General features: G+C 42.1%; 1 protein-coding gene across 1 annotated transcript in view; it reads left to right on the top strand.

The window, feature by feature from the left end:
• Nucleotides 1–2,321: 2,321 nt before the first annotated feature.
• LOC140478642 (claudin-16-like) overlaps nt 2,322–27,020 on the top strand; it is a 39,839-nt gene continuing 15,140 nt past the window's right edge. Inside the window, exons 1-2 of the mRNA XM_072571858.1 lie at nt 2,322–2,435; nt 20,305–20,407. Coding sequence (XP_072427959.1) covers nt 2,322–2,435; nt 20,305–20,407 — 217 coding nt within the window. The remainder of the gene's footprint in view (nt 2,436–20,304; nt 20,408–27,020) is intronic.

Genomic DNA, 27,020 nt, shown 5'->3' with positions numbered 1-27,020 from the left:
TCTGCTAGTGGTAGTTGTGCTATCAGTTGCTTGGTTCCTATGCTCTGGAGCTCTTTTCTTAAAGTCATCCTACCTCTACCTATTTCCCTTCCTTTCAGATGTAAAATTAAATACTTTTACAAAATCAACTGTTGTTTGAAAAAGATTCTGTAAAGTGCTGCAGGATGTTTTACAATGGACTTGGGAGGTCATGTTGCGACTGTGCAGGACATTGGTTAGGCCACTTTTGGAATATTGTGTGTAATTCTGGTCTCCTTCCTATCGGAAGGATATTATGAAATTTGAAAGGGCTCAGAAAAGATTTACAAGGATGTTGCCAGGGTTGGATGATTTGAGCTATAGGGAGAGGCTGAATAGGTTGGGGCTGTTTTCCCTGGAGCATCAGAGACTGAGGGATGAACTAAAAAATGGTTCATAAAATCATGAGGTGCATGGGTAGAATAAATAGACAAAGTATTTTCCCTGTAGTCTAGAATAGAAAGCATAGATTTATAGTGAGAGGAAAAAGATATAAGGGGGATGTAAGGGGCAACTTTTTCACACAGAGGGTGCATGTATGGAATGAACTGCCAGAGGAAATGGTGGAGGTTGGTATAATTGCAGCTTTTAAAAGGTACCTGGATGGGTGTATCATAGGAAATGTTTGGAGGGATATGGGCCGGGTGCTGGCAAATGGGACTAGATTAGGTTAGAATATTCGTTAACATGGATTACAGTCATGGAGTGATAGAGATGTACAGCATGGAAACAGACACTTCGGTCCAACTCATCCATGCCGACCAAAAAACCTAAATCAATCTAGTCCCATTTACTAGCACTTGGCCCATTTCCCTCTAAACTCTTCCTATTCGTGTACTCACCCAGATACTGTTTAAATGTTGTAATTGTACCAGCCTGCACCACTTCCTCTGGCAGCTTGTTCCATACATTCACCACCCTCTGCGTGAAAACGTTGTCCCTTAGATCCCTTTTAAATCTTTTCCCTGTCACCCTAAACCTATGCTCTCTAGTTCTGGACTCTCCCACCCCAGAGAAAAGACTTTTGTCTATTTACATCGCCACCTGCAATTTCCCCTCCAAGTGTCCTTGTGTTCTGAGGAAAGGTCACTCGAGCTGAAACATTCACTCTAATTTCTCTCCACAAATGCTACCAGACCTGCTGAACTTTTCCAGCAATTTTTGTTGTTGTTTCTGATTTACAACTTGCATAGTTCTTTCAGATTTAATAGAGTCAGGCCAATCAGCCCATCAAATCTCTGCAGACACTTTCGAAGATTGTCCAGTTATTGCCACTCCTCCTGCTCTTTCTCCAATATTCCCAGAAATCTTTTTTCATCAAATATTTAACCAATATAGTTACCACCTGTTCCCATTATTAGTTATTCACCGTCCTATCTGGTTCATTATCCACTTCTTTGTCTGTCCAACTGTTCTTCTCTTCTTTGGTCTCTATCTCCACATACCATTACTCCTGAACCCCTCCCCGCACCCCATCTTCTGCGTATAAACCGACATTTTTCTAGCTAAGATTGGTTCTGAGGAAGGGTCACTTGACTCGAAATGTTAACTCTGATTTCTCTTTGCAGATGCTGCCAGACCTGTTGAGTTTTTCCAAAAATGTTTGTTTTTGTTCCTTTTGAAGGCTTCATTTCGTGCACAAAATTAAAAATGTTTTCCTCATCTCCCATTTGTTATTTTTCAGTTACCTTACACCTGTGTCCTTTCGTTATTGAGCATTCCACCACTAGAAACAGATTCTCCTTATTTACTGCGACTAAATATTTCATCCTTTTCAACACCTCCTCTAAATTAATAATTATCTTGCCAGTTCCGTTTTTGGATTTTGAATTATCTCCCTTGCTTTCCTGGCCCCTACTGTTGGTTCTTTGATCATATTGTACCATTCCTGAGATTTTTTTTGTTCTGACCTGTATTCTTGTCAGCTTATTCATTTCTGCTGTTTGTATCCTTTAATTCATCAACATTTTTCCTGCTGTGTATAATAATTCACTAATTATGACCTCTCCTTCATTCCAGCTTTGTTCCAGATCCTCATTGCTTTCCTGTTGTCCTTTACAATGTCCTTGAGTTTACACAGGTGACTTCCTCAACTCTGAAATAAAAAGTCCACAGTACTAATGAGATGGTGTGATTGGCTGGAGTCTCTGATCAGTCACCTGGTATTCAGGTGAGTTTGACCAAAGTCAGTCAGTGCAGGAATCTGCAGCGAGTGAAGCACTGAGAGCTGGGATTGAGAGTGACGGTTTGTTGACCTCTCAATGTTGTTTGCACCTTGATAGTCCAGGCGAAGACGGGCTAGGATGAGGCAGGTGCTGCAGGTGGTAGCTTTTTTCATCTCTCTGGTTTCTGCCTGCTTCCTTATTGTGGCCACATGGACAGACTGTTGGATGGTGAACGCAGATGATAGTTTGGAGGTGAGTCTGCCAGGTAGTCAAGGAAGGGAGGGATGAGGACGAAAATCAGAGTTGAGGCTTTTGTAGCATAAAATGCAGATCTTCTTTCTGAGAACTGTTTCCGAAATCCTCAGCTGCTGGGCAAAATTACTTATAAAATTTTGACATGAGGTTACTGTTGAACCTACATTTATTTTAAATTCCACAATAAATCCAAACCTGATTGAAACAACTTCTTCTGAATCTGGCCAACGCTTTGGATCAAATAGCACTGTGTGAATTAGCAATTAAGTGAGGAGGGAGGGTCACAAGCCCCTGTGGCGTCCTTGAATTTTCTGAATGTTAATTTTAAACAGGTCGGTAGAGTTGATGAGGTAAGGGGATGAAACAGTACAAGACCAATATTGATAGATACAGAGAAGAAGTGTAATCATGTTAAATGGTGAAATAGGCTGGTGAAGCTGAATGGCCTCCTATTCCTGTATTACTGGCTCAAAGGGGCAGAATTGTTTCCTCCAGGCCCTGTGCAACAGGGTCAATGGAGCCGAATGGTCTTTTCTCCTTGCTAGGTTGAAGAAAATTGAAGTTTTCTTGGGGCAGGTCTGAAGTAAAATGGGAGTACTTTTTCACACAGACTGTGATCAGCAGCTGGAGCAGATTGTCAGGAAGGGTGTGCATAGTTGGGACATTAGATTAGAGTGGTGCTGAAAAAGCACAGCAGTTCAGGCAGCATCTGAGGAGCAGTATAATCAACATTTCGGGCAAAAGCCCTTCATCAGGAACACAGGCAGAGAGCCTGAAGAGTGGAGAGATAAGTGAGAGGAGGTTGGGGTTGGGGAGAAAGTAGCACAGAGTACAATAGGTCAGTGGGGGAGGGGATGAAGGTGATAGGTTACGGGGAGGGGGGAGTGGATAGGTGGAAAAGAAGATAGGCAGGTAGGACAAGTCACGGGGACAGTGCTGAGCTGGAAGTTTGGAACTGTGGTGAGGTGGGGGAAGGGGAAATTAGGAAACTGTTGAAGTCCACATTAATGCCCTGGGGTTGAAGTGTTCCGAGGTGGAAGATGAGGCATTCTTCCTCCAGGTGTCTGGTGGTGAGGGAGAGGGGGTAAAGGAGACCCAGGACCTCCATGTCCTCGGCAGAGTGGGAGAAGAAGTTGAAATGTTGGGCTACAGGGCGGTATGGTAAATTGGTGCGGGTGTCCCAGAGATGTTCCCTAAAGCGCTCTGCTAGGAGGCGTCCAGTCTCCCCAATGTAGAGGAGACTGCATCGGGAACAACGGATACAATAAATGATATTGGTGGATGTGCAGATAAAACTTTGGATGTGGAAGGCTCCTTTAGGGCCTTGGATGGAAGTGAAGGAGGAGGTATGGGCACAGGTTTTGCAATTTCTGCGGTGGCAGGGGAAGGTGCCAGGGTGGAAGGGTAGGTTGTAGGGGGGGGTGGACCTGACCAGGTAGTCACGGAGGGAACGGTCTTTGCGGAAGGCGGAAAGGGGTGGGGAGGGAAATATATCCCTGTTGGTGGGGTCCGTTTGGAGGTGGCGGAAATGTCGGCGGATGATTTGGTTGATGCGAAGGTTTGTAGGGTGGAAGGTGAGCACCAGGGGCGTTCTGTCCTTGTTACGGTTGGAGGGGTGGGGTCGATAGTTGGGACATTGAATTCAGTTGATGAATTATGGGATTCTGTCATGGGAGACAGATGTGTTTAGGTTCTGAGAGGAGAAAATTTGAACTGGTTAAATGATCCTCCTTCAGCTGAGCTTATCAGTGGGCCTCAATTGCTTCATTTACCTGAAGGTCACCCACTTGGAGACTTGAACACATAGTCCAGGCTGACATACCCAGTGCAGGAAGTGCTGCACTGTTGGAGGTGCTGTCTTATGAACCGGCAGGAAGCTTATCTCCTCTTACAGATAGACATAAAAGATTCTGCTACTCTAAAAAAGAGCAGGGTAGTTCCAGTGTTTGTTCCTCATCATAGTGGCTGAGTGGTTAGCGTTCCAGCCGCACAGTGTTGATTCCACCTTCAGGGCAACTATCTGTGTGGGGTTCACACATTCTTCCCATGTCTGGGTGGGTTTCCTCCCAACTATGCTCCAGTTTCCGCCCACAGTCCAAATATGTGTACGTTATAGGTGGGTTGGCTATGCTAACTTGACCATAGTGCCTAGCTATGTGTAGATTGGGTGGAATAGCCATGGGAAATGTAGGGTCACAGTGATAGGGTAGGGGGTGGGATGCTCTCGGAGGGTCAGAATGGACTCGATGTGCTGAATGGCTTGCTTCCGTACTGTAGGGATTCTAAGATTCTAACAAATGTCACAAAAAAGAACATCTTCGTTCTGTTTGTGGAACCTTGCTGTGTGCAAATTGTTTGCTGCATTTCTAGCTTACCACAGGGCTATTTCAATGGCTGAAAATTGCTTCACAAAGTACTAAATGTATGAAAGGCCTGTAAACACAAGTCTTTCTTTGTGATCTTGTGAATAAAGATCTATCAGCAAAAATAGCTAATTATCATAAAACCAAATCATCCCAATTGAAAAGCTGCATGAGCTCCTGAACCTCCCATTGGGCTAAACATCTGTGAAGAGGAAAAGTGCCTGGAAATTCGGTATAAACAGGGATTACAAAGCAACTTGAATTCACAATTCAGAATGTGGTTATTTCAATGTAAACTCAGTGCTTTACAGTTTAAGGGGGAGGGGGGTGTTTAACCACCAGCCACTCCCTACCCAGTGATAGTGACAAGGGAAAATAATTGTCGAGTTGCCTTGCAGTGACTTCACCCTCTTCTCACCATGTAAGCAATCAAACACTGAGCTGAGAATGGTTATTGCGGTCTTTCTCAACTCACCAACAGTTAAAGACCTTAAGTAGCCGATTACTGGCCATTTTAGTTCCTCAACTCACCACTGTCACCACTGGCCAATTATTTATCTTCCCAGTAGGTTAGAAATTTGGGGCAATTGGATTTACTGGTGGGAGCTTTTGGGGGGGGGGGGGGGGACTAGCCACTATCTTCACTCTTGTCCTCCAAGGCCCTGCACCCCATCTCCCCATTCTAGTAAGAAGCAACAGAAAATCAGTTGGATTCCCTACTGTGACTAGGTCTCAACTAAGTGTCTTTAGGACACTGATTGGCTAGCCTCCAATTATCTGGCAGCTTCTGGTGAGGCAGGATTCCATGGAAAGGCTCTTAATAGAGCAAAAAGCTTGACAGTCTGCTTTTTATAAGTTGATTGGATAATAATTTGGCAAGTTTCCCATTGAATGGATGTAGTCTGTCAGTTGCCAGACAGAGTTCTATTGTCAATGTACCCAGTGCCACTCTGGACCAGGTGGGCTGAATGGCCTGGCTCAATGCTGCACGGTGGCACAGTGGTTAGCACTGCTGCCTCACAGCGCCAGAGACCTGGGTTCAATTCCTGCCTCAGGCGACTGACTGTGTGGAGTTTGCACGTTCTCCCCGTGTCTGCGTGGGTTTCCTCCGGGTGCTCTGGTTTCCTCCCACAGTCCAAAGATGTGCAGGTTAGGTGAATTGGCCATGCTAAATTGCCCGTAGTGTTAGGTAAGGGGTAGATGTAAGGGTATGGGTGGGTTGCGCTTCGGCGGGGCGGTGTGGACTTGTTGGGCCGAAGGGCCTGTTTCCACACTGTAAGTAATCTAATCTAATCTAATCTAAAAAAAACTTCTATATAATATTTAATATTGTGTTCATTTTAGGTGGTTAATTGTGCGTGTAATGCAGATGAATGTCAAGCCTCACAGGGTCTGGTAATATTCAGATCATAATAATCAGCAGGAGCTGTGTGTGAAACCACTGTGTTATAATAAGCTGCTCACTCACTCTGAAAGATGCACACTATTCAATGTAATGATTAACTTGATTTAACACACATTAACTTCAGAAATTTCAGCCTGATTTGGAGATATTCCCACTCTCAATTGTTCAGACTTCCCAATTAGGTCATGCCAAGATCATCATATCTCCCATGGTTGGTGGTGACCTTTAACTGGACTGGGATTGTGGTGGGACATTACATCTAAGTCACTACACTGAAGCAGGCTATTCAGCCCAACCACCTTGTGCTGTTGCTTACCCTCCAATGTTAGAAAACAGTCCTGATCATATTTACATCACTCAGTTCCTCCATCTCTCTTACTCCTTTTCCTTCATCCCAATTCCTAAACCCCTCAATCCCATATCATTGGAAAGGACAAAAACTGAAGAATTTGAAAGTATTTTCAATGAGAAGTGTCAAATGAATGATCCATCACAGCATCACAGTTGCCAGTCTTCAACTAATTCAATTCACTCCATGTGAAAACACTAGAAGCTGGATAGAAAGGCTATGGGCCCTCATAACATTATGCAATAGCACTGAAAATTTCTCCAGAACTAGCTACAGCTGCAACCAAACTGTTCTAGCACGCAAAAAATACTGTCACCTTTCCTGAAAATGTGGAAAATTGTCCAAGTTTTGATGACACATTGTGTGTGGTTTATAGATAAATTAATATCATTTTTAGAGTTTGAATTTTAAGGCAATTTGCATATGGGTTTGTTTACTTTGGAGAAATGTTTTGAAAAGTAGTCAAAATGTCTTTCCACAACAGTGACCTACCACAGCATCTATCAGACAGCAGGTGACTGCAAACCTTTACAGTTTTAATAGAAGATTGTTCATACTGCGTTTATGACTGGGAGTATAACCATTGAAAGGTATTGGCTTATTTTTCACTGAAAATAACCAGAGTTAGTTCTAGTTTAAGAAATCCCAAAGATTGAAAGCTCTCAGGGCAGTTTTAAAGGTGATCTGACTAGTGTCATGATTTGTAGACGCCGGTGTTGGACTGGGTGTACAAAGTTAAAAATCACACAACACCAGGTTCTAGTCCAACATGTTAATTTGGAAGCACTATCTTTTGGAGCACTGCTTCTTCATCAGTTGGTTGCAGCGCTCTGAAAGCTAGTGCTTCCGAATAAACCTGTTGGACTAGAACCTGGTGTTGTGATTTTTAACTGACTGGTGTCAGAAGTTTATTTCGTAGAAAAATATAGGATGATTCAGGGAAAGCTGAGGTACCTTTAATGTAACCATTTAGCTTGTAAGATTTCCAGAGCAGGGGACTATTTGGTTCGAAATTAGTAGAAGCAATTAAGTTAACTTAATTATTTGATATATCAGGATAATTTCTCTTGATTTTGATCACTATAACGTAATGATTTTTGGGAATAGGTAAGACTTTGTTTTGCTGTGTATTTAAGATTTTGCAAACTGTGTTCTGTATTTAAATCGCTTAATTTACTCTGCTTTATTCTATTTCTCATATAATAAAGTTCTGCTTATTGTCAGAGAAAATCTGTAGCTTTGTGTGAATATATTTCCGTGAATGTCCACCATTTTTTATTTAAGAAAAGAGGTTTATCACACCAGGTGTCATTCTGGGTTCTGACTTGTCCACTAGTAACATCAACTAAGGTCATAATAGTATGTGGTGTCCACAAAAAACAAGACAATTCAACCCAATTAATTACTGCTTCATCAGTTTACTTTCATTAATCAGTAAAGATGGTGTCATCAACAGTGCTGGCAAATGTAGTAATCTGTTCATTGAGGCTTAGTTTGAGTTCTGCCAGGGCCACTCGGCTCCTGATTGCATTCCAGACTTTCTTCAAAAATTGACAATAGAGCTGAATTCCAGAGGTGAGGTGAGAGATCCACCCTTTGACATCAAGCCCGCATTTGATCAAGTCTGACATCAAGGAGCCCCAGCTAAACTGTTGGAACCAAGGGGGGAAACTGATTGGTGGCACACCCAGCACAAAGGAAAATAGTTGTGGTTTTTGGAGGACAGTCACCTGAGCCGCAAGACATTACAGCAAAAATTCCTCAGGGTGTCCTCCGTCCAACAATTTTCAATAATAATGAAAAGAGAAAATGCTGACCAAATTCAGCAGTTCCAGTAGCATTTATGGAGAAAGGGACAGAGTTAATGTTTCAAGTGAAGGTGGTGGGTAAATGATATTTTAGTGCTGTTGACAAAGGAGGAACAGCAGTGAGTGGAACAGATGGTGAAGTTAGGTGCCCAGAACAACAGACAAAAGGAGTGTTAATAGTGGCAAAGGAGAGATTTAGGTTTAAAGTAGGTGTTAATGGGGGGGATCCGAGATGGTGGTGAACTAATAGGTCTCCACATCACAACATAGGCAAAGTGATGTTTTTACCCTCCCCTTACTGGCTGTTTTTGTACAAATCGGCAGTTTTAAGTTCCCATAATCTCTGTACATTATTTTTAGTGATCAGGGAAGATGACCAAAGGTAAAGGGCTGTGTCGATCGCAACAGTTAGGGCATCCCCCTGCAGTAACGGACATGCCCACAGCCGCAGCGCCAACCTCTGTGGAGACTCCTTTGAACTTAACCTGTTCAGCAGAGCCTGGTTCCAGGGTTGTTACACTCCGAGAGAAAATCGAATCAGCGATGGAGGAGACCCAGACTAGGCTGGAACCAATTTACAAAAGCATGAGCAGGAGATCCAGCATTTCGGGCAGCACGTGGAGGAGGTTGAGCAGCAGACTGTGGCGTTGGAGACAGTGGCAGGATCCAGGACTTGGAGAAACAGGTACGGGCAAAAGTGGAGCAGGTCGACGACCTTGAAAATCAAGGTCAGAGGAAGAATATCAGTGTTATTGGGTTGCTGGAACGAGAGGAAAGGGATCAGCCAGTCAGCTTCTTTGAGTAATTGCTTCAGCAATTCTTGGTAATGGAAGCCAAGGTGGGCCAGGTGCAAGTCGAATGAGCTCACCGGTTCACAGTGCGCAGGCCTGGATCAGACTAGCACCCCTGCCCGGTTCTAGTATTATATTCTATATTATATTCTATATTCAATACTATATTCCAGTATTATATAGACAATTAAATGGCATTGGAAGCTTCCAAAACGTTGGGGAAGGATCCACAGGCCCTGATCTACAAAGGATTGAAAATTATGTTCTTTCAGGACTTTTCTGCAGCTGTGATCCACAAGAGGAAGACCTTTGATGAAACAAAGAAGAGGCTGAGATACTTGAACATTCAGTACTCTGTAAGGTACCCAGCAGTGTTGCGTTTCAGCCACGGAGGGTCCGTGCATCTCTTTGATTCATCAGAAAAGGCAAAGGACTACCTGGACAAAGTGAAATTGACTGGCTGGTTCAAGTAATATAGACAATAGTGTTTTATTTGTTTTCTCTGTTGTTTACTTTGTTTACCTGGTTTTGTCCCTTTAATATGTGGGGTTTCTTTCTTTCCCCCTTTATTTTATTCTTCCCTTTTTTTTCTTTTTCTTGATTTGGGGTGTTTTTTAAATCAGTAATAACAGAGGTTGATGTATGGGTGGGATGGGTTAAACGCCCCCTTCTAATTCCCTTGTTTATAAGATACATGTATTCTTTACTTTTGTTTTGCCTGGGTTTGGGGCGTGGCTTCAGCTAGAAATAGCCATGGAGGTGTTAGTGGGTTGTGTGAGTGCCCCCTCTGGGCAAGGGGGAAAGTCTCCTATTATCTGTTTTTTGTGTGGGTTTACTGTAGGAGTTTTGTTTTAGTAGCTTTTGTAGTTGTGTTTTCTAGACTTTATGGAATTTTTTACTGTTTCCACTCAGCGCATTATGAGTAGGCTCCTTCCTCTCGGGGGGTCACAGGCTGTTTCAGATAGCTATGTTCATTTAAATGGTGCACCTGGAACATTAAGGGGACATCACTCACTGATTAAGAGAAAGAAAGTGCTTTTGTTTCTTAGAAAAGAGAGGGTTAATGTCGCTCTGTTGCAAGAAACCCATCTAGATAATAAGGAGCATTTAAAGTCCCAGCAGGGAGGGTTCAGCTTGGTGTTCTTTTTGTCTTTCAATTCTAAAAGCAAGGCAGTGGCTATACTCATTCAGAAGAATCTCCCATTTCAGCTGTTAGACCAGATTAAGGACAAATATGGACGGTTTGTGACTCTCAGAGCTCTAATACTCGGGGAGGAATATGATATCTTTATTGTCACCTGGCACACCCCCTTAAAGTTTTAACTGATGCACATTCCAGGCTGATGGCCCTTGGAGTGTACTATCTGATTATGGGGGAGACTTCAATTATCTTATGGATTCTGATGTGGACAGGATACGCAGGGGTCTCCCAGACACCTCCCTGCAATCCAAACAATGGTGGACTTATGTGTGGAGTTAGGGCTGGGCGGATGCCTTCACACTGAGGGTCGGGACTTTACCTTTTTCTCCAACCCACACACGTGCCACACAGGTATTGATATATTTTTTGCTCCGACAGTATTTTTTTGGATTCGGTACTATCCTGTACAATTGGGAACATAGCCATTTCTGATCATACAGCAGTGTATTTGAAGATTAAGGCTAGAGGTAATGGGACAGGTTCACAGCATTAGCGCATGGATCCTTTTCTCCTGAAGGACAGCAAGTTTATTGGTTACTTTATGCGGGAGTTTTAAACTTTCTGGGATATTTGGGTACGGCCAGTAACCCGTTGTTGCTCTGGGAGACTGCCAAGGTCTACGCAAGGGGTATAATTATCTCTTCTTCAGTGAGCTGGAAGGTAGTAAGTTTGCAGATGACACCAAAGTTGGAGGTGTAGTGGACAGAGAAGAGGATTACCTCAGATTACAACAGGATCTGGACCAGATGGGCCAATGGGCTGAGAAGTGGCAGATGGAGTTTAATTCAGATAAATTTGAGGTTCTGCATTTTGGGAAAGCAAATCTTAGTAGGACTTATACACTTAATGGTAAGGTCCTAGGGAGTGTTGCTGAATGAAGAGACCTTGGAGTGCAGGTTCATAGCTCCTTGAAAGTGGAGTCGTAGATAGGATAGTGAAGAAGGCGTTTGGTATGCTTTCCTTTATTGATCAGAGTATTGAGTACAGGAGTCGGGAGGTCATGTTGCGGCTATACAGGACATTGGTTAGGCCACTTTTGGAATATTGCATTTGATTCTGGTCTCCTTCCTATCGGAAAAATGTTGTGAAACTTGAAAGGGTTCAGAAAAGATGTACAAGGATGTTGCCAGGGTTGGAGGATCTGAGCTACAGGGAGAGGCTGAACAGGCTGGGGCTGATTTCCCTGGAGCATCGGAGGCTGAGGGGTGACCTTACAGAGGTTTACAAAATTTTGAGGGGCATGGATAGGATAAATAGACAAAGTCTTTTCCCTGGGGTCGGGGAGTCCAGAACTAGAGGGCATAGATTTAGGGTGAGAGGGGAAAGATATAAAAGAGACCTAAGGGGCAACGTTTTCACGCAGAGGGTTGTCCGTGTATGGAATGAGCTGCCAGAGGATGTGGTGGAGGCTGGTACAGTTGCAACATTTAAGAGGCATTTGGATGGGTATATGAATAGGAAGGGTTTGGAGGGATATGGGCTGGATGCTGGCAAGTGGGACTAGATTGGGTTGGGATATCTGGTTGGCATGGACAGGTTGGACCGAAGGGTCTGTTTTCATGCTGTACATCTCTATGACTCTATGACTCTATGATAGAAGGGAGAGCAGCAGCATATGCTTGAGGTCTGGTTGAAGGCAGCCAAGCTGCATATTTTGACAGACCGTTGCGTTCTCTGAATTCTGCACTCACTCAGACAGCAAAGAGAGAGATTTCCTTTGCAAAACAAAGGCTATCAAGTATGGTGATAAACTAGGTAGATACCTGGCATATCTAGCCAGGAAGAAAAGCACCCCCCAATCTATCACATCCATTAGAGAGGGTACTGGTACTCCCACTTGTGAGTTGGAAAAGATTAACATGGCATTTAGGAAGTTTTATTTTGATCTGTATCAATTGGAGGGCTGTGAGGACAGGTTGGTGAGGATGGAGTCCTTTTTTAAATAACTTGGACCTTCCAGGGGTAACTTCAGAGCAGGCGTCCCTTTTGAATGCTACACTGTCAATCCAAGAGATCCAGGAGGTGCAATGCAGGTCCAAAGTGGCAATGCACCCAGCCCAGATGGATTTCCGAGCAAGTTTTATAAGGAGTTTATAAATATGCTGGCCAGGCTAACGTTGGACATGTACAATTATTCGTACAGTCAGGACTGCCTTCAGTCCTCTCTGAGAGAAGCTAAAATCTCCCTTATTCTCAAGACAGAGGAAGTCCCAGAGGGCTGTGCCCATCTCACTGCTAAACATGGATTTTAAAATTCTGTCTAAAACGCTAGCGTTGAGATGGAGAAGGTCTTGCCCTCTGTTGTAAAGGAGGATCAGGCCGGTTTTATTAAGGGTCACAGGTTCTCTAACAACATTAGAAGAATGCTGAACGTGGTCCGGGTGTTCCAGCAGAAGCCAATTACAGGCTTGCTAGTCTCCCTAGATGCTTATTATATCCCATATGAGTACTCCCGTTGATGTTAACTACATAAGTGTTGCAGAGACTTAATGGTTGGCTTGGTTCTAGCGTCACAGGCAACCTCTTATTAAGCTTGCTAAACTGCAGCTTCCACAGGGGATTGGCAGGAGGGTAGAATTCCTAGACTTCAAGAGATAGCAAATAAGTTCCCTATTACCTTATGTGAATGAGTAGACTTGTCAAGATCTGAGGTCAATATGGCTGGACATTGACGCCTCTCAGGCAAAATGTCCCCTTATTGGTATGCTGATTATGGACAAGATGAGGACTGTCACAGAGCATTGTAGAAATCTGATTGTCATTAACATGGTCAAAGCATGGAGAATGATATGACAAAACAAACTAAACTTATATAAAGTCTCCCTTTTACTCCCATAGTAGGAATGCCAGGATTGATTGATTCTGCCTTTAGATTATGGGAATCTAGAGGAGGCTCCTGTCTGGGAGACATATTCGATGGGGAGGTCATGATGTTTTTCGATTGGTTGTCATTAATATGAAATGTCCAGTCGGGACCTCTTTCGTTATTCAGATTAGGGACTTTATACAGAAAAAGACCACACTATTGATTAATCCTTATAAATCTAATGTGGAGAGGAGAGTACTTGGCTCCACAGGTATTCTCTCGATTAGTACCCTCTACCATTTACTGGGAGGTGGCACTTCAAGAGACATTGGACAGCTCTGTGGGATCTGGGCTTGAGAATTGGCAGTGGACATCTCGTCAGAGGTATGGGAGGACATTTGGGAGAACGTGAGAAAGATTTTGATCTGTAATAGAACATGGACTGTGCAACTGAAGATTGTCCACAGGGCCTATTTGGCCCAGAGCGGCTTGCGAAATTTTAAAAAGGAACGTTTCCAATGTGCCTCAAATGCAAAATTAGCTTTGGTACTCTCACCCATTGCTTGTGGTTGTGCCACAAGCTTTTCAGGTTTTGAGGTGCTATAGCAAATGTTTTGGAAGTGATCTTGGAAACTCAAGTCAAGCTAGACCCAGTATCCCTCCACTTGGGCCTGCCAAATCTGCCTTCTCTAGACAAGCATGGGAAGAAACTGTTTAATATTCTTACATATTGTGCGAGGAAGGACATTCTGATGAGCTGGATCTTAGAAAATGCTCCCAGCCTGTCAGGATGGCACAGGTTAGCTATGGAACTTGGCCCCCTAGATGTCCTTACCAGTATGGTGCACCAGAAAACGGAACTTTTTTATAAGACGTGGCAGCCCTTTTTTGAACTATATAGTTACAGACATGTTGGCTGTATTTATTGGGGCCTTTGTATAGCCACGAGGACTAGCTCTGGCAGGAAGAATACCGAATAAATATGGGTATGCCAACTGATGCTCCCAATGATGGGGAGCTTCACTGAGGTTGCGCTAAGTAGTGTAATTTAATTTAACTTAATTGAGTTTAATTTATTTTGTTTAATTATTTATTGAATTGTAGTATGGGTAGATTTTTTCTTTGATTTGTTTTGTAAAGTAGAGTAGTAGTTAATTTATTGTTATTGTTGTTACATTATAAGATTGTTATACTATTTTTATTGTAATCTTATAATTTTGTAAAAAATAACCTTTTTCAATAATTAAATAGGTGTTAATGATAGGTTTGAATAAGAGAAATTAGGTTTGTTCTACTGAGAGCATGGCCAACAAAACGTGGTGGTTGTAATCAAAATGCAGGATAATGTTCATGCTCTGAAGTTGCTGAACTCATGTTGAATCCTGAAGATTGTAAAACATCTAAATGGAAAATCAAATGTTCTTCGGCTGCCTGAAAGCAGCTTCCGTGGAGGCCTCAGATTGAAATGTGACCATGCAGCAAGGTAGCTTATTGAACTGACAAGCAACTGCAAGGTCTGAGGTCATTCTTACAGACAGAGATGTTCCTCATTTCAGTCATGTAGCCTGCACTTGGTCTCACCATTGTAAAGGAGACTGCATTGTGATCAGTGACTATAGCATAAGAGTTTGAAAGTGAGGCTCTGAACTGTGAGGAAGAAGAAAATGAATGAGTAAGTGCCACTCCTTCTGTGATTGCAAGGTACTGTGAGGGGTGGGTGAAGAGATGTTAGGAGTGATGGAGAAGGAACAGGGTGTCACAAATGGAGCAATCCCTGTAGAATGCTAACAGTGGAGGGGAGGAGAAGATGTATTTGTTGCTGGTTACCTGCTGGAGGTTATGGAAATGGTGGAGAATGATCCATTGAATGTGGAAACTCGTGGAATGGATATAAGGGCCCTATCATCATTCTGGGAGAGAGGGGAAATGGTGAGGGCAGAAGTGGGTGGGAAATGGGTCAGACATTGCTGGAGCCCCTGGCAACTACAGTGGGGGAGCCCTTGGTTGAGGGAAAAGAATGACATGTTGGTGGCAGTCCAGTGGAAGTTGGCATCTTCAGCATAGATGTGATTATTCAACTGCCTCATTTTAAAAAATGAACTTATTTGGACATTTTATGACACACCCTCAGTGCAAGATAGGAACAAATCAAAACTGCCACAGGACCCTGTACTTGAATGACTTCAATGATCCTCCAGTCGTTATAATGTCAAAGGTGCAGGTATCTGTTGATAATTGCACAATGGTCAGTAATGTTTGTGACTCCTCAGATACCGAAGTCGGAAGACTTGAACATTATCAGCTTTGATCTGACAAGTGGTGAGTAACATATGTGCAAGTACCAGGGAAGAATCATATCCAACTAGTTAGAATCCAACAATCACTCATTTACATTCAATAGCAGTGCTATCACTGAATCCCCTATTATCATGGGGGTTACCATTGCCCAGAAACTGAACTGGACTTACCATATAAATACTGTGGCTTCAAGAGAAGGTCAGTGATTCTATTTTCTCTTCGTTCTTCAGTTTCTTGGTCCTCCTTTGCAGTATTCTAAAATGCACTCAATTGTCAGGATTACTTCTACTTTGGTCATTTTATAAGGTTCCCCCATTAAGCTAATACAATTTTTATTTTCTCTTAGTTGGCACAGTTGGATCACATTTCTTGTTGGTTTTTGGTGCCTCAGGGGAATGTAAATTTATTATAAATCATGTATAAATATTTAAAATGCCAGCCATTGGCTGTCTATCATCATGTCTTACACTGTAATTTTACAATTTACCACACCCTTTTACTTTCCTGACTACATTTATTTAGATTTGAGATTCCAGTTTTGGATTAAACTTAAAACGTAATATATAGTTTTGTCATATTTGGTCACTCTCTTCTCAAGGTTGCATTACAATTAGCTTATTAATTATCCCTTTCTCAGCGCCTAATTATAGATCTAAAATAGCCCATTGTCTATTTGTTTCCTGAACATACTGTTCTAAAAAATAGTCATTACACATTCAAGGAATTCATCCTCCATCGTTTTGTGCCAGTTAGGTTTACTCTATGTATAGAATGAAGTCCACCATGATTCTGTGTTACCAGCGTTCCATTCACCTCAAATTTCCAGATTTATTCCACATCCTACATTGTCACTACTGTCTGTTAGCCTATAAACAACTCCTACCAATGTTCCCTATCCTTTGATTTATTTTTTGGCTCCATCCCGACTGATTCTATACATTGTTCTTCTGACCTCTCACTAATGTACTGACAAGAAATAAAAATAAGAAATTTTTCCTACATCCGAGTTCAGCTTGGTGAACTTTCTCGGGACTGATTCTAATGCCAATATATATTTCCGTAGATAAGAGGAGAAAAACTATTCATGACATTCCAGCTTTTATAGTACAGGCTACGAATATCCCGAACTTGTTGGATGATGACGAAAGCGGAGATTCCTCCACTTCTACCTTCTCGACTGCCATACCTACCGCACTCACAGCCACGTCCTCCTTGAACAGAGATGAAATCAGACCACTTAATCCCCTCCTAGAAAAAAGCATCTTGGGAACTTGCTGCCTCCCTGATACATCACAGTGATTGCACCTTGAAGTTCCATCAGCCACATTCATGTAATGCAGATCCATAAACCATGGATCACACATGTCCCTGAGCTCACACATACTGCAGTCACCACACATCACCTGGTATGGCATCTTTATAATATGTAATTGATATACAGATTATATTTTGTTAATGTCTCTTATATTATTCTGTACTTATGATTGTTGAAACAAAAAAAATTATATTCTACTGACCCTGACTGAAATTTCCCAGTAGAGCTAACCAGAAAATTTCTAGCATCTGCAGTCCTCACTTTTGCCTAGAAAATTCTCACCCAGCCTCTCTAAGCTTTACCACTAATAGCCAACCTTACTACTGAGAATAAACCTTAGAATTACTAAAATTACCCAGGTTTGAAAGGTAAATTAGAAAAATACCATCACCAACCAAATATTTACCCACTTTCCTGAAACACACAACTTGTTTTTTTCAGATTATGGTAGGTTTGTTCTGAAGCCACAGATTAGACAGACTGGACACTGTCAGCAGGTCCTTCTCATTCCCTTTCTTTTGCTTTTACAAGGAAACAATCAATGAAAACCTTCTCAGCCTCAGAGCTAAGTTGTCTACCTAGTGCCAGGTTAACCCTCACTCTTTGACTGAGACATGAACTAAAGTATTTCTGTAGCATAAAGTCATGCGTTTTACAGCATGGAAACAGACCCTTTGATCCAACTCGTCCATGCCAACCACATATCTTAAATTTATCTGGTCTCATTTGCAAACCTTTGACCAATATCCCTCCAAACTGCCTTCCTATTCATATACCCATACAGAAGCCTTTTAAATGTTGGAGTTCTATCACCCTCCACCACTTCTTCTGGCAGCTCATTTCACACATGCATCACCCTCTGCATGGAAATGTTGCCCCTTAGGTCCTTTTTTGCTTCATTTATTTTTCAATCTTGGTTGTTGCCAGTCTGGCTGGTATTTATTGCCCATCCCTCCTTACCCTTGAGTGTTTTGCTAGAATTCCTACCATGTGGAAACAGGCCCTTCGGCCCAACAAGTCCACACCGACCCTCCAAAGAGTAACCCACCCAGACCCATTCCCCTACTCTATTACTCTACATTTACCCCTGACTAATGCACCAAGCCTACACATTCCTGAACGCTATGGGCAATTTAGCATGGCCAATCCACCTAACCTGCATATGTTTGGATTGTGGGAGGAAACCTACGCAGACACAGGGAGAATGTGCAAACTCCACAACACAGACAGTTGCCCAAGGCTGGAATTGAACCAGTTAAAGCAAAACACAATTAGAAGAAAATCACATTAGAGTGGAGTTGAAATCACACATCAGCTTAGACAAGGTCAGGACACCAGATCCTTTGATAAAGAAGAAGTAAGCAGTTGGCATTTTATGGAAACCTGCCAGCTTCATGGTCACTTTTACCAATGGACATTTATTTATTTTTCAAAGTTTAATGTATTCTCAACATGACAGGATGTGATTCACCTCCTGGTTCCTAGATAGTTATTTGATTACCCCTGCCCTTTCCCATGTAATCTTTCACCCCTTCTCCAGGAATGCCTATAATTCTCACAAATGTACAATTATTTTCAAACCAATTCATTCCATGTGTCAGTCAAGGTCCTCTTATATCTTAGCATCAAAAGATGTGACTTCAACCCCCACTTGAGAGACAGAGCATATGGAATATAAAACACTACAGTATAGTACAGGCCCTTCAGCCCTTGATGTTGTGCCAGCCTTTTATCCTACTCTAAGATCCAACTAACCCACATGCCATTCATTGTACTATCTTCCATGTGCCTATCCAAGAGTCGCTTAAATGTCCCAAATTTATCTGAGCCTATCACCACTGCTGGCAGTGCATTTCATGCACCCACCACTCTCTGTGTAAAGAACTTACCTCTGACATATCCCCTAAACCTTCCTCCAGTTATCTTAAAATTATGCCCCCTCATGATAGATATTTCTGCCATGGGAATAAGTCTCTGGCTGTCCACTCTCTGCCTCTCAACAGCTTGTACCCCTCCATCAAATTACCTGTCGTCTTTTTCACATCAATGAGAAAAGCCCTAGCTCCCTCAACCTTTCTTCATAAGACACGCCCTCCAATCCTGGGAAATCTCCTCTGCACCCTCTCTAAAGCTTCCACATCTTTCCTACAATGAGGCAACCAGAACTGAACACAACAATTTAATGCATCACTCGCAGAACAGTGCTGAGTGAGGGTCACCTTGTTGGACGCCTGTAGGATGCGTTTCCAAAGCATGGCCTGCCTACCCTTTCAGGTGGACATTAAACATCCCATGACACTGTGCAAAGAAAAGTCGATGAGTAGTTCTCAATGACTTGGTCATCATTGATTCTGTAACCTGCAAACAAATCATTGTTCTTTTCAAAACGAAAATATTATTTCATGAGATGTGGTCTTTACTGCCTGGGTCAAAGTTTGCTGCCCTGGAGAAGATGGTAGGAACTACCTTAATGAACTGATGCAGTCCATGTGCTGTAGGTATACCTAGAATATTGTCAGGGAGGGAATTCTAGGACTTGACCCAGTAACACTGAAGGAATGAGTATATATTTCTACGTCAGAATGCAGAGTGGCTGGAAGGGGAACATACAGGTGCTGGTGTTCCCATGTATCCACTGCCTTTGTTCTTCTAGATGGTCATGAGCATGTATTTGGAAGGTTGTGCTGAGCAGTCTTGGTGAATTTCTGCAATGGATCTTGACACTGCAAAGGGGACAGAAGTTTAAGCTTGGGATGGGGTGCCAATCAAGCAAAGTGTTTTTTTCTGGATGCTGTTAAGTTGCTTGAGTGTTATTGGAGTGACATTCATCCAGGAAAGTGGAAAGCATTCCATACACCTTTTACTTTTGCATTTTAGATAGTGGACAGGGTTTGTGGAGTCAAGAAGTAAGTTAATCATTGTTGATATCCTAGTCTCTGACCTGCTGTCACAATGAAAATATTTATATGACTAGTCCAGTTCAGCTTCTGGTCAATGGTAACCACCAAGAATTCAGTGATGTTAATAATATTAAATGTGAAAGGGAGATGGTTGGATTTGCTTATGTTGGAGATAGTTGTTGCATGACATGAGTTCAGCATGAAAACTGCTTTCCACTTTTCAGCTCAAGATTGAACATTATCTGGGTTCCACATGGATTGGACTGCTTCTTCCATATTTTGGATTAGTGGTGTTGGAAGAGCACAGCAGTTCAGGCAGCATCCAACGAGCAGCGAAATCGATGTTTCGGGCAAAAGCCCTTCATCTGCTTCTTCCATAGCTGAGAAGTTGTGAATTATGATGAACATTGGGCAATCATCATGATCCTCTCAGACTGCCATTGTGGAGGCAATTGTTGAAGCAGCTGAAGCTGGTTGAGCCTCAGACACTACCTTAAGGAACTCCTGCAGAGGAGGCATGACACATCCTCAGTTGCTAACTGTGTTTACCACACTTCAGATGGGTTTATTCATTTTTTATTCATTTACTGTTCAGCTTTTATTCTTAGTTTCTGCTTTTTGTTTGCCCAGGTGAGCCAGAAATGCCGAGGACTCTGGTGGGAATGTGTCACAAGTACAGTCGATGGGATTCGAACATGCGATGACTACGATTCAATTCTGTCCGACCTTCCCTGTGAGTAACTGCTGGTCAGTTTTGTGCTTTACCTTAGTGCATATGTACTGTTAATATATGTACTCTATCTATTTCAATCAAATACTACTTTCCAGCATCTATCAAGGAGGATTCCACAGTCACAGAATGGTTTGGTACTGAAAAAGAGCATGACAGGAAATGGAATAAATTCTCCAAATTGTACTCTGCTAGAACCTGGTCACCATGTGAAATGTGGAGAGTTACCCCACAAACTCCTCTAAACATGATCACAACATTTCAAATAAGACTGTTGCCCTCGTTATTTATCAGCCATCAGTGCAATCAGAGTTATAGAGACATAGAGTCATACAGTATGGAAACAGACCTTATAGTCCAACTCGTCCATTCCAAACAGGTTTCCTAAACTGAACTCATCCCATTTGGTCCATATTCATCTAAATCATCCCCATTCATATATCTGTCCAAATGTGTTCATCATTCTTTATGAAAGTAAAAACATCTTGGAGTCTGGCAGCAACAACATAAATACTGCAAAGGCAAGTTTTCTTCTCTTCCTTAATTTCATGTGGCCATCACTGGTAAGGCCAGCACTTGTTATTCATCCATAATTGCCCTTCAAAAGGGAGTGGTGAGCTACCTTCTTGGATACTACAGTTCATCAGGGAATAGGTACATCAACATTGCCATTAGGAGCTGAGTTCCAGGGTTTTGATCCAATGCCACTTGATTGTGAGCTATACTGTTCATCAGGAAAGAATGCTGGATGTAGTGGATGGGGTGCCCATCAGTAGCCTACCTTATCACAAATGGTGTTGAGCTTCTTGAGTGTTGTTAGAGCTGCACCCATCTAGGAATTAGGTGGGTTAGGGATGATATTCCATGCTGTGGAGATGTGGCATAATAGCATTGTTACTGGACTAGTAATCCAGAGACCCATGCCAATGCTCGAGGGACATGAGTTCAAATCTCACCATAACCAATGGGAAAATTTGAAACAATGAAAGTTGGAAATTAAAAGTTAGTGTAATAGTGACCATATAGTCCCTTTAGCAAAGGGAATCTGCCATCCTCAGCAAGTCTGGCCTTCATGTGACTCCAGAACCACAGAAATATGATTGACTCTTAACTGCCCTCCAAAATAGCCTTAATACGTCAGTACAAGTGGCAATTAGGGATGTGTAATAAATGCTAGCTTAGTCAGTGATGCCCAAAGAAAATCATACTCCTAACTTACGCTTCATAGATGGTGGACAGACATTGGGGAGTCATGACATGAGTTACTTGCAGTAAAGTTCCTAGTCCCAGATCTGCTCTTGTAGTCACATTAAATATATGGCAGCCACCAGGATGTTGATCGTGTTGGATTTGGTGATGGTAATGTTAATGGGTGACAGTTAGATTTTTCTATTGTTGGGGCTGGTCATTACCCAGTAAGAGTGTGGTATGAATGTTACTTACCATTTATCAGCCAAGTCTAAATGTTGTTCAGGTCTTCCTATACATGGACACGAACTGCGGATGTGCAGATGGAGCTGAACATTGTGCACAATCAGTGAATATTCCTAATTCTGACCTCATGATGAAGACCTGAAGATGATTGGGCTGAGGACACTGTCTTGAGGAACTCCTGCAGAGATGTGTTTTTCTTTTCTCTCTGTCTTGTTCACCCCTCAGGTTATTTATGCCCAGCGACAAAAAACTCCATGACATCATTGCAAAGTTGCTGCCGTGTTCAAAATCCCTTACACAACGATAAACCTGCCCAATATTCAATAATCTGCAGAAAGTAAGAAAATAGATTTGAATAAATTGTGCTTAAGTTTTCTGAAAGAGTCATCTTGTGACATAAAAATTTGAAGCCTCTAATTATTAGCATTAACTTGAAGAAGCTCACTGTGGGAGCTGGATAAAGCAGGGATTAGCAAAATGACATACAAAACTCATTTCTTTCCATGTCAAAATGATTGATGTCAGTACTTGGTCGAAGACAACCTATCCAGATCTATGATTTGGAGATCTCGGTATTGGACTGGGGTGTACAAAGTTAAAAGTCACAACACCAGGTTATAGTCCAACAGGTTTAATTGGAAGCACACTAGCTTTTGGAGCGACGCTCCTTCATCAGGTGGTAGTGGAGGGCTCAATCCTAACACACAGAATTTATAGCAAAAATTTATAGTGTGATGTAACTGTAATTATACATTGAAAAATTGATTGTCTGTTAAGCCTTTCATCTGTTAGAAACTATCACTGTATTCTAACAGATGAAAGGCTTAACAGACAATCAATTTTTCAATGTATAATTTCAGTTACATCACACTGTAAATTTTTGCTTTAAATTCTGTGTGTTAGAATTGAGCCCTCCACTACCACCTGATGAAGGAGCGTCGCTCCGAAAGCTAGTGTGCTTCCAATTAAACCTGTTGGACTATAACCTGGTATTGTGTGATTTTTAACTTTACTCGGATTTAGTGTGTGAATATCAAACATGCCCAGGGCTGTCAGATGCCGAGTAAAGGTCTTTCTACACTGTCCCCATCAATACTTGATACAGCGCAGGGTTAGATAAAGAGTAAAGCTTCCTCTACGCTGTCCCAATCAAACACTCCCAATATTGGTACAGCATAGAATTAGATACAGAGTAAAGGAAGGTTTATTCTTTAAAACTGAATGGAAAGCTCCTCCTCACTGCCCTTATCTAACACTCTCAGGACAGGAATTGCATGGGGTCATTTACAGAAGAAAGCTCTCTCTATTCTTTTAAACTGAAAGTAAAACTCACTTCACACTGCGCCCATCAAACACTCCCAGACATGGCAGTGCAGGGTTAAATACAGACTAAAGCTCAACTACTCTATTAAACTGGAAGTAAAGCTCACTCTACTCTTTTAATCTATTAAACACTCTCAATACGGGGTCAGCATGGGGTTAGATGCAAAGTAAAGCTCCTTGTATATTGTTCCCATCAAACCCTCCAAGGGCAGGCACAGGCTAGGGTTACTTCCAGATAAATCTCCCCTTGCATGTCTCCATCAAATATTCCAAAGACAGGTTTAACACAGGGTTAGATAAAGAGGAAAGCTCTCTCTACACTGACCCAAGAGATTACTTCCCTCTCTGGTAGCTTTACCTCTTTCACAGTTTCTGTAATTCACTGGGTTTCAACCCAAGAACGTGAATGATGTCACTGCATTAACAGACAAGACAAAGACTAACAGTCTGAGGCTGTCCTTATAGCCTTCGGAACTAGGTTGTGGAATGAAAAATTTGAAATCCAATTCAGTTTTTTGACCTGAAAGGTAATTTAAAAATGTATACCTTCCATGAGGAACAAAATAAACATGATTGGTATGACTTTACACTCTTCAAAGAATAGTATCAAAGAAGTATCTTAAAGGAAGGAAGAGAGGCAGAGTAATTTCTGGCAGAAATTCTAGAGTTTGGGAAAACAAGCCTGAAACCACAACCATCAGTGATAGAACAGTTAACAGTAAAGACATTCAAAGTGCCAGAGTTGGAGGATGCGGAGATCTGGAAGGGCTCGAGGGATAAAGTAGGTTACAGAAATGTGGAAAACTGAGACTGATCATAGAGAAACAATGTAAAACTCTCAGGACCACAATCATTCTGAATTTCAGATTTGCCTTGATTTTGCACACCCAGTCTGGCAAGTCGTTCAAAGTAACGTGCTTTATTGATGTGTAGTAAGTTCAATCACAGTTAGTCACAACTAAAAAAGCAAAAAACATTAAGAGAGAAGAAGGTGAAATAAGAGGGCAAGCTTTAGTAATGTAAAAGAAGATTGCAAGAGTTTTTCTTTAAGAGAGGCAAGAGGGGACATTGGACTGCTTAAAAATGAGGCTGGGAAAGTAGTAATAGGGAACAAAGAGATGGCTAAGGAACTGAACAGGTACTTTGCAACAGTCTTCATGGTGGAAAACACCAGAAGCATCCCAGCATTCAAGAGAGTTGGGGAGCAGAGGTGAGTGTAATGGCCATTACTAGGGTGAAAGTGCTGGGGAAACTGAAAGATCTGAAAGTGGATAAATTACCTGGACCAGATGGAATACAACCCAGAGTCTGAAAGAGATAGTTGAGCAGATTGTAGAGGTTTGTTGATGTTCTTTCAGGAATCAATGGAGTCAGGGAGGGTTCCAGTCGACTGGGAAATAACTAAAGTAACATTCTTGTTTAAGGAGGAAGGGGAGCAGAAACAGGAAAGTGTGAACTCAGTCGTTGTTAAAATTTTAGGGTCCATTGTTAGAGATGCTATTGTGGAGTAGTTGGAAGTGTATGGTAAAATAAGGCTGAGCCAGAATGGCTTCATCAAAGGAAAGGTTATGTCTGACAAATCTATTAGAATTCTTTGAGGAGGTAACGTGCAAGTTAGACAAATAGCCAGTAGACATGATATATTTAGACCTCCAGAAGGCCATTGACAAGGTACCACACGTGAAGCTGCAAAATAAGATAATAGCCCATGGTGTTAGGGACAGAATACTGGCTTGGGTAGCAGTTTGAGTGACTGACAGAAGGTAGAGAGGGTGGATAAAGGGGTCCTTTTCAGGATGGCAGCCAGCAACTGGTTCTGTAGGGGTCAGTGTTGGGACAGCTATTCATGTTATACATTAACAGTTTGGATGAAGGAACTGAGGGCATTGTTGCTAAGTTTGCAGATGACACAAAGATAAGTGGAGTACAGATAGAATTGAGGAAGCAGGGAGGCTGCAGAAGGTCTTGGACAGACTAGGAGAGGAGGCAAAGAATTAAAACACAATATGGGAAAGTATAAAGTTATACACTTTGGCAGGAAGAATAAAAGCATAGACTACTTTCTAAATGGGGAAAGGATTCGGAAATCTGAAGCACCAAGTGACTTCATAGTCCTAATTCAGAATTCTCTTAAAGGTAACATGCAGGTTCAGTTGGCAGTTAGGAAAGCCAATGCAATGTTAGCTTTAAATTCGGAAGGATAGAATACAAGAACAGAGATGTACTGCTGGGGCTGTATAAGGATCAGGCCAGAATGCATTTGGAATATTGTGAGCAGATTTGGACCCCCTAGCTAGAGAAGGATGTGCTGGCCTTGGAGAGGGTCCAGAGATGGTTTACAAGAATGATCCAGGGAATGAAGGGCTTGTTATATGAGGAGCAATTGAGGACTCTGAGTTTGTACTCAATGGTATTTAGAAGAATAGGGTGGAGGGGATCTCATTGAACTTATAGAGAGGATGGAGTGGACGTGGGAAATTTACTTCCACAAGTATTACAGACTTGGACACAAGGGCGCATCCTCAGAGTGAAGGGATGACCCTTTAGAACAGAGATGAGAAATTTCTTCAGTCAGAAGATGGTTAATCTATGGAATTCATTGCCGTAGGAGGTTGCAGAGGCAAAGTTATTGTGTGTTTTTAAGACAAAGATCAATAGGTTCTTGATTAGGAAGGGGATCAAGGGTTATGGGGAGAAGGCAGGCGAATAGGAAAAACATATCAGCCATGATCAAATGACAGAGCAGATTCAATAGGGTGAATGATCTAATTCTGCTCGTGTATCAATGGTCTTATGTTAATAGATGATGTTTATGCCCAGTACTCATGCAATATCGATCATCAGTTTAATAATGACTGGCTTTTTTGCATTGTGAGGGCATTGCCAATCAGACCTGAGCTAGAATTGATCCAGAGCAAGACTCAGTGAGCCTGATCAGCCTACATTTCAAAAATGTCCAGTTACTCAAATTGATTCCTTGTTTTTGTTGAGGTGAGATGTCGTCAAGATGTCATAATGTAAAACAGCACATCAATCAGCAGCCTTTTAGCATGGCTATCCCTCTTCGGTCAGCGTGTCATGGCTCAACATTAAATTTTTCTCTTATAAACACGTCCGGTTTTCAAACAATTCCAGTGTTTGAACAGCAGGATTTGAGCACTGTTCTAATTCTCCATGTTCCATTTTGCCCTTTGGTGCTTAGTACAAGACAACCTGGCTAGTTGTCCAGGTCTGCTGGATACAGAATAAAGCTGCGTTGATGTAGCTCCCCTCTAACAAGCTTCTTTCAAAAGCTGTCTAATGTCCAGCACAGCAGAGGTCACCTTGCCAACTCATTGTGGGTTGTCCTTCAAATTCATGTCAAGATGATTCAAAACACCGAAAGGTTACGCGAGTGAATGATCCTATTAATTATATTTCATCCTCACAAATATGCTTTGCCACAGGCATATCTGAGGACTCCATAAAGTAACCAGAACATCCTAAATGGGAACCCTTGCTTCCCATGAATTGAGCTAAACATTTCGGGAATATTCAAGACGTAAGAACAGAAGTGCATGAGAACCAGGAGCAGGAGAAGGCCAATTGGCCCATCCGCCTTGCTCCAGCATTCAATAAAGCAATGGCTCATTGAGGTATTAACTCCACTTCCCAGTCTGTCTCTCATTACTGTTGATTACCTTGCCAATCAAACATCTGTCTAACTCAGTCTTGAAAATACTTCATGACTGAGCCTTCTCCACTGTCTGGTGAAGAGAATTCCAAAATCTGATTGGCCTCCAAGAGAAGAAATTTCTCCTTGTCTCCATTGCACAGCAGAGATTCCTTATTTTGAAGCGTTGCTCCTTAGTTTGAGAAT

The sequence above is a fragment of the Chiloscyllium punctatum genome, chromosome 6 (assembly GCF_047496795.1).
Source record: "Chiloscyllium punctatum isolate Juve2018m chromosome 6, sChiPun1.3, whole genome shotgun sequence".
Taxonomy (NCBI): domain Eukaryota; kingdom Metazoa; phylum Chordata; class Chondrichthyes; order Orectolobiformes; family Hemiscylliidae; genus Chiloscyllium; species Chiloscyllium punctatum.
Note: the sequence above shows the minus strand (reverse complement) of the source record. Positions and strands in the feature narration are given on the sequence as shown.